This window comes from Nicotiana tomentosiformis, chromosome 7, assembly GCF_000390325.3.
Source record: "Nicotiana tomentosiformis chromosome 7, ASM39032v3, whole genome shotgun sequence".
NCBI lineage: Eukaryota > Viridiplantae > Streptophyta > Magnoliopsida > Solanales > Solanaceae > Nicotiana > Nicotiana tomentosiformis.
The window spans coordinates 68,492,486-68,501,012 of record NC_090818.1 but is presented as its reverse complement, the minus strand read 5'-3'; the positions used below and the strand labels follow the sequence as shown (position 1 = coordinate 68,501,012).

At 42.3% G+C, this 8,527-nt stretch overlaps 1 protein-coding gene across 1 annotated transcript; it reads right to left on the bottom strand.

Annotated features, from left to right (window-relative positions):
• Positions 1 to 3,894: 3,894 nt before the first annotated feature.
• LOC138895742 (uncharacterized) lies at positions 3,895 to 4,425 on the bottom strand. Its single transcript, XM_070180468.1, has one exon. It carries the CDS (start codon positions 4,423 to 4,425, stop codon positions 3,895 to 3,897), a length of 531 nt encoding a protein of 176 aa, XP_070036569.1.
• Between the last annotated feature and the right edge of the window lie 4,102 nt (positions 4,426 to 8,527).

Genomic DNA, 8,527 nt, shown 5'->3' with positions numbered 1-8,527 from the left:
GGTCGTGTGTAGTTCTGGATCCAATGGTGAACTGAACCGATGGAGTTGTCATAGAAACGACCATATACTTCGGAAAGAGTTCTTTTGGGTAGGACAATATCATATGAATTTGAGAAAAATCATGAATGTGACTCTGAAATGTTATGGATGTATCTCAAAACGAGTATCTGAATAGTTATCAAGTAAGAGTGGGTAACTGATGGCGATTGGTTGCATTTGAAGTGATTGCAGGATGAGAGCGTTGAACGAAAACCGGAGCGAAGATTGCTCCCGTTAGGAGAACGGTTACTTTCTGGATTACCTGCAAAACTTAAAACACGATGCATGCAAATATATATGGGTTATTACGAAAATTCAAACTTGATGCAAATTCCCTTTGGACCATGAAGATCGTCTTCGGACGGTGAGGATGATATCCTTAGACCATGGCATCATGGGCTATGAAGTGTATGATAAGGGATTCGCAGGCCATGAAATGATGTCCTCGGTCCATGAGGATGGTGCCTTTGGACTATGACGCCTTTGAATAATGATGTACAATTCTAAGAGATCCTCAGGCCATGGAATAGTGTCTCCCGGCTATGAGGATGATGCCTTCGGACTATGACTCCTTCGGACAAAATGGAGATATTTCAGCCTATGAAGTGCAAATATGTGACGCTTGGTCACATGCGAAGATAAGACAAGACAAGGCTTAGTCTTGTGTAAGATGAGGGCAGTGCTTAGCCCCAGGTGAACAGAGGATAGTGATAGGTCTTAGATGGCGTAGTGGAGATAGTATTTAATCTTGAGGAAAAGGCAGTGCTTAGCCGTATGCAAGAGAGGGAGGCAAGGCTTAGCCTCATGCAAAATAGGAGACAGTGCTTAGTCTCATGCAAGTAAGGGAAGCGGTGCTTAGCTTCACGCAAAATAGGAGACAATGCTTAGTCTCATGCAAAGAAGGCAGTGCTTAGCCTTATGCAGTTAAGGAGGCAATGCTTAGCCTTATGCAGTTAAGGAGGCAATGCTTAGCCTCGTGCAAATAGGAGACAATGCTTAGTCTTATGCAAAGAAAGGAGACAATGCTTAGTCTCATGCAAAGAAAGGAGACAATGCTTAGTCTCATGTAAAGAAAGGAGACAATGCTTAGTCTCGATGTAAGGAAAGGCAGTGCTTAGCCTTATGCAATTAAGGAGGTAATGTTTAGCCTCATGCAAATAAAGGAGACAATGCTTAGTCTCATGCAAGGAAAGGCAGTGCTTAGCCTTATGCAATTAGGGAGGAAGGGCTTAGCCTCATGCAAAATAGGACACAATGCTTAGTCTCATGCAAGGAAAAGCAGTGCTTAGCCTTATGCAATTAGGGAGGCAATGCTTAGCCTCATGCAAAATAGGAGACAATGCTTATTCTCGATGTAAGGAAAGGCAGTGCTTAGCCTTATTCAGCTAAGGAGACAATGCTTAGCCTCATAAAAATAGGATACAATGCTTAGTCTCATGCAAAGAAAGGAGACAATGCTTAGTCTCATACAAGGAAAGGCAGTGCTTAGCCTTATACAATTAGGGAGGCAGGGCTTAGCCTCATGCAAAAGAGGAGACAATGCTTAGTCTCGATGTAAGGAAAGGCAGTGCTTAGCCTTATGCAGTTAAGGAGGCAATGCTTAGCCTCATGCAAATAGGAGACAATGCTTAGTCTCATGCAAATAAAGGAGACAATGCTTAGTCTCATTCAAGGAAAGGTAGTGCTTAGCCTTATGCAATTAGGGAGGCAGGGCTTAGCCTCATGCAAAATAGGAGACAATGCTTAGTCTCGATGTAAGGAAAGTCAGTGCTTAGCCTTACGCAATTAAGGAGGCAATGCTTAGCCTCATGCAAAGAATAGGAGGCAAGTGGAAAAGTATTTCTTAGCTGAAGATATTTGTGCTAGATAATCTGAAGGCAGTGTCTTGATGTATCTGCGACTATCGTTATCTTATTGTACCTGCATTAAAAGAAAAATTGTGAGTTCTGTGGGAGAAGGTTGGCTCGCATTTTTGTCTTCTGCCTTGCCTGTGCTCCTGTCTTTAGATCTTATTTGAGTTACCCTGGGTAATATCTGGTTGTTTATAGAAATAAAAATTTTCGAAAGAAATGCATGCATTTGATGAATGTAGTTATTTAAAATCTAGTAGTATAAAATATTAACTAAGTTAGATGAACCAATGACTGTGACATATTTTAGAGACATTGCGTCTTCCTTGCTCTAGAATTTTGAGGGTCTTCCTCAAAATTTTGCCCCAGTTTAAAAGCAATTCTTTGATTGTTCTGCATATGACGAAATTGGCTAGACTCATCAAAATTCTGCCCCAATTTCTGACCATGGCAAAAATGAAGATTTTATTAAGATGTGACCGAACCCACAGGGCTGCCTACGTATCCTCTCTTAAACGGGAATCAGGTCAAGCGTAGTTCAGTTACATCAGATGAAGAAATGTAAACAATATAAATGTAGTATCTCTTGACTGCGTCTGAGTTGATAGGTTTTGGCCAACTTCTCCGTCCATCTCTGCGAGTATGAGCGCTCCTCCTGTTTGTACTCTGTGAACCATATAGGGCCCTTGCCAATTAGGTAAAAGTTTCCCTTTGGCTTTATCTTGATGCGGGAAGATCCGCTTCAGCACCAGTTGCCCCGGTGTGAATTGTCTAGGCCTGACCTTTTTGTTGAAAGCTTTGGACATTCTGTTCTAGTAAAGTTGATCGTGGCATACTGCATTTATTCTTTTTCCGTCAATGAGAGCCAGTTGCTCATAACGAATTCGTATCCATTCTGCATCACTGAGTTCATCCTCTTGTATGATTCTCAAAGAAGGAATTTCTACTTCAGAGGGAATGACGGCTTCAGTGCCATAGACCAGCAAATAAGGAGTTGCCCCGGTTGATGTGCGAACCGTGGTACAATATCCAAGTAGGGCAAATGGTAACTTCTCGTGCCATTGTTTGTGATTATCTACCATCTTCCTTAATATCTTCCTGATGTTCTTATTGGCGGTTTCCACAACTCCATTCATTTGTGGCTTGTATGCTGTGGAATTCTTATGCTTGATCTTGAAGGTTTCACACATGGATTTCATCAAATCACTGTTAAGGTTGGCGGCGTTGGTGGTGATGATTGATTCTGGTGCCCCGAATCGACAGACAATATGATCCCTAACGAAATCTGCGACGACCTTTTTAGTTATAGCCTTGTAAGATGCGGCTTTGACCTATTTTATGAAATAGTTTATGGCCACTAGAATGAACTTGTGCCCATTTGAAGCGGCGGGTTCGATTGGACCGATGACGTCCATCCCCCAAGCGGAGAAAGGCCAAGGTACACTTGTTGCATTGAGTTCATTGGGTGGCACTCGTATCATATCTGCATGTACTTGGCATTGATGACAATTTTGGACATACCTGATGCAGTCCGTTTCCATAGTCATCCAGAAATATCTTGCTCTTAATATCTTCTTAGCCAAAACAAAGCCATTCATGTGTGGTCCGAGAGTTCTGGCATGTATCTCCTCGAGAAATTTGGATGCTTCCTTGGCGTCGACACACCGTAATAATCCTAGATCTGGAGTCCTTCTATACATAATTCCTCCACTTTGGAAGAAATGGTTGGATAATCTTCAGAGTGTGCGTTTCTGAGTATGATTTGAGTGTTCCGGGTACTCTCCTTTTGCCAAGTATTCTTTGATGTCATGGAACCACAGATTCCCATCAGTTTCTTCTGCAACATGAGCACAATAAGTTGGTTGATTATGGATCCCTACTGGAATAGGATCGATGAAATTATTGTCTGGGTGTTGTATCATGGAAGATAGAGTGGCCAACGCATCTGTGAACTCATTATGGATTCTCAGAACATGTTTGAACTCTATCTTTGTGAATCTCTTCATCAACTCTTGTACGTAGTACAAATATGGCAATATTTGGTATTCTTTGTAGCACATTCTCCTAAAACCTTATGTACCAAAAGGTCTGAATCTCCAATTACCAGCAATTCCTGAACGTTCATGTCAATGGCCAACTTGAGCCATAAGATGCAAGCCTCGTATTCTGCCATATTATTGGTACACGAAAATCTAAGTTTTGCGGATACCGGACAATGTTGACCCGTCTCTGATACCAAAACTGCTCCAATACATACTCCTTTGAAATTTGCAGCTCCATCGAAAAATATTCTCCAACTGTCATAGGTTTCGGTGATATCTTCTCCTACGAATGATACCTCTTCATCGGGAAAATAAGTTTTTAGTGGTTCGTATTCTCCTCCCACAGGATTTTCTGCCAAGTGATCTGCCAATGCTTGTCCCTTGACGGCTTTCTGAGTTACATAGATGATGTCGAACTCACTCAGTAGTATCTGCCATTTTGCTAACTTTTCTGTGAGCATGGGTTTCTGGAAGAGGTATTTTAACAAATCCATTCTTGATTTGAGATATGTGGTGTAGGCACAGAAGTAGTGCCTCAACTTCTGAGCTATCCACGTCAAAGCGCAGCATGTGCGCTCCAGCAAAGAATATCGTGCTTCGTAGGATGTGAACTTCTTACTTAGATAGTATATGGCTTGTTCCTTTCTTCCCGTCTCATCGTGTTGTCCCAAGACACAGCCGAAAGCCCCATCCAGTACAGATAAATAGAGTAGCAGAGGTCTCCCAAATTCTGGTGGGACCAGAACAAGTAGTTTGGCTGACGATGAACCCTAACAACTTTCCAACAGGGACTCCGAAGGCACATTTTGCGGGATTTAGTTTTAGGTTGTATCTTCAATGTCGATCAAAGAATTTCCTCAAATCTGCTATATGATATGTGCTTCTCTTGGATTTGATGATGACATCATCCACATACACCTCTATCTCCTTGTGTATCATGTCATGAAAAATGTTTGTCATGGCCCTCATATAGGTGGCCCCAACATTCTTTAGGCCAAACGGCATCATTTTGTAACAATATACTCCTTATGGTGTAATAAAAGCTGTTTTTTCGGCATCCTCTTCATCCATCCAGATCTGATGATATCCCGCGAAATAATCCACAAAGGATTGGAGTTCATGCTTAGCACAGTTGTCAATCAGTATGTGTATATTTGGCAAAGGGAAATCATCTTTGGGACTTGCTGTGTTTAAATCTAGATAGTCGACACACACTCTAACATTCCCATCTTTCTTTGGAACCGGCATAATGTTAGCCAACCAGGGAGGATATTCAACCACTCTGAGAACCTTGGTTTTGATCTGCTTGGTGACTTCCTCCTTTATTTTCAGACTCATATCTGGTTTGAACTTTCTGAGCTTCTGCTTTACAGGCGGACACATAGGGTTGGTAGGTAGTTTATGAGCCACTATGGACGTGCGCAAACCGGTTATATCATCATAGGACCATGCAAAAATATCCTCATACTCCTTCAAGAACCATACGTACTCTACCTTCTCTGACAGTGATAGGTGAATGCTTACATGCATTTCCTTGACTGTTTAGGGTCTCCCAAATTAACTGTTTCGGTCTCATCCAAATTGAACTTAGGCTTGTTTTCAAAGTTTTCCACTTCTCTGACAATTTCCTCGGGTATTATATCATCTTCCAGATCCTCTGAATCATTATCCTTATGTTGCGTTGTCTCATTATATATCACAGTCGTAGGTTCATCGGGATAGGTAATAATAATGTTGTAGAGAAAAAATGTAAAGAATAATAATAAATACTAAAAATAACAATGCATTAAATAAATCTTGAAAACGTCAAACAAGTACGGCTCGATGACTCGAGTAATTATTTCAAAACAAAATATGCTTAAAACAAAATACTGAAAATGTCTTAGATGCTCATAAAATTGCTTTCAAAATAAATGATGCTAATTGCCAGGCTACCCAGGAACTCGACGGGCCCTTGATGGTGCAGCAGTCCAGTTCTTGAGAATAGCTCCCTTCTCCACGGTCTGAATGATAAGGCCTTCCTCCTCCTCCTGCTCAACTATCGCACCGCAATCCATGTCTTCATCATCCAGAAATAGATTTCTTATGCCAGCTAGAACTTCATCTTTTTCGAAATCCCACATCATGTCAGCTTGATGAAATGACTGGCTCAAATGTGGTACTGGTCGCTCTAGAGGGTAATAAGGACCATGCCATGGTGGCGACCAATTCTGATACTCGTGTCAGGTGTATTCATACCCAAGCCCAAAAGTTATAGCATGACGCTTTAGCTGTATCGGTTCGGTATCCCCTAGAGATTCTTACCGAGACCCTTGCCAGGCTCATACCCTGTCCATGCCAATATGCCTTCTATCTTACTTCTCCACCATTTGTCTTTTTCAATTGCATTGACGCACTCGATGCGATGGTATGTTTCTCCACACAACTTTCTTCTATTCTCGATGACCGGAACAGTTTGACTGGTGTAAATGGGATTACTTCCGTCCCCATGGACGATCACTTCCTGATGGTTCCACTCAAACTTCATGACCTGATGTAGAGTAGAAGCTACGGCCCCAACGGCATGTATCCAAGGTCGTTCCAGCAATAGGTTGTAGGTAGCAGATATGTCCAACACTTGAAACTCAACATCAAACCAGGTGGTCCCATCTGTAGGCTGAGGTTGGTCTCACCAATTGTGGCCCTTTGAGACCCATCAAATGCTTTCACATTCATACTTCCTGCTCGTATCTCGTGCAGGCCTTTACCTAATCTTTTCAGAGTAGTTAGTGGACATATGTTGAGACTCGAACCCCCATCTATCAGGACTCTGGTAATGAACTTGTCCTCAAACTGCACTGTGATATGAAGTGCCATGTTGTGACTTAGTCCTTCTGGTGGCAGCTCATCTTCATGAAAAGTGATCTTGTGGCTTTCCAACACTTGCTCTACCATGTTGGCCATCTCTCCACTGGTGATATTGTTGGGTACATAGGCTTCATTCAACACCTTCATCAGGGCATTCCTATATCCCATAATATCCCTCGGAGTTTTGCAGCAGTGATAAAATGGATATTTGAGCAGGGGTTTTGTTCATATGATCAACCACATAATACTCTCTTGCATGCACCTTTCTCCAAAGATCATCTGGGCCAGTCTCAATGACAGGCAGTTTAGAGGCGGCTTCTTTGCTTGTTCCTCCCAAATACTCGGGTGTATAAATCCTACCAGTTCTGGTCATGCCTTGCACTGCACCTGTTTCTTCCATTTTTGCCTTTCTTTTCCTTCTTGCTTTCTCAACATAATCACATGGTATAGCATTAGACTTATAAGACGGTGTAGGTGCTACCATCACGGTGAAGGGCGTTGTTTCTTCAACCTCGAAGGGAGTTGGTGCAGCTACCTCAACTTCAATTGATGCCTGAGTCTGTACCATGATAGGTGTGAGAGTGACTGGAGATGTTTTAGAATTATCCCCTTCTCGAATGAGTCCAATTGACCCCTCTGAGTCCCATTCTTCATCTGTCTCTATCACGTTTACCCCCCACCCCACCCCACCCCCCTGTGATCTGGGAGAGGATTGTTACGGACATCGGGTGCAGCCTCCTTTGCTTGTATGACTTTGGTTTCAATTAATGTCTAAATCTTATTCTTCAAAGTATGACACTCATCAATAGTATGACCTTTCATGCCCATGTCTTATTTGGGTTAATCCACTGGGAAGAGTTTTCCATAGCAATAGCGGGAATGGGAGTCATATAACCGACAACCTTCAGTCTCTCGTACAACTGGTCTATAGGTTCAGCAATTAGGTTGTATTGTCTGTGTGGTCTGCGGTCGAAATTTGGTCTAGGGTTTTGGTAGTTTTGGCAGTCTGGTGGTGAGTGGTAGTATGCCGGTTGGGTGTTATAAGTATGGTAAGTGGCGGTAGATTGTTGGTATCTGGGAGGTGAAGGCTGATATATGGGTGGAGTTGTTTGGTATGTAAAAGGGGACTTTGGACCTTGGGCTACCATCACCTCACCCACTTATTTCTTCTTGGAGATACCTCCTAATTGTAAGGCTTTATTTGTGGCTTGGAGTGCTTCAAAATTTGTCACCATTCCGCATTTGATCCCTTCTTCTATTCTCTCTCCCAATTTGATGATATCAGAAAATATATGGTTTTCAATAACCATCAGTCTTTCATAATACTACGGATCCTTAGCTCGGATAAAGAACTTATTCATATGTTCTTCTTCCAGTGCTGGCCTTACTTTCGCAGCATTCGACCTCCACCAAGTAGCATACTCGTGGAAAGTTTTCAAGAAGATGTCTGGCGTATTTTCTGTGTTGAACCTGAACCGATCCATAAAATCTGATGTCATGCTCACCCAATTAACCCATTTCTTTGGGTTCTGAATGATGTACCAAGACAGGACATCTTCTGTGATGCTCCTCATGAACAGCTTCATGCGGATTCTTTCATCCTTGCAAACTCCTACAAGCTTGTCACAATATGTTCTCAAGTGCACCTTCGGATCACCAGTTCCGTCAAACATTTCGAACTTAGGAGGTTTGTAACCCTCTGGCAGTTCTACATCTGGTGAATACACAAATCTTCATAATTCAAACCCT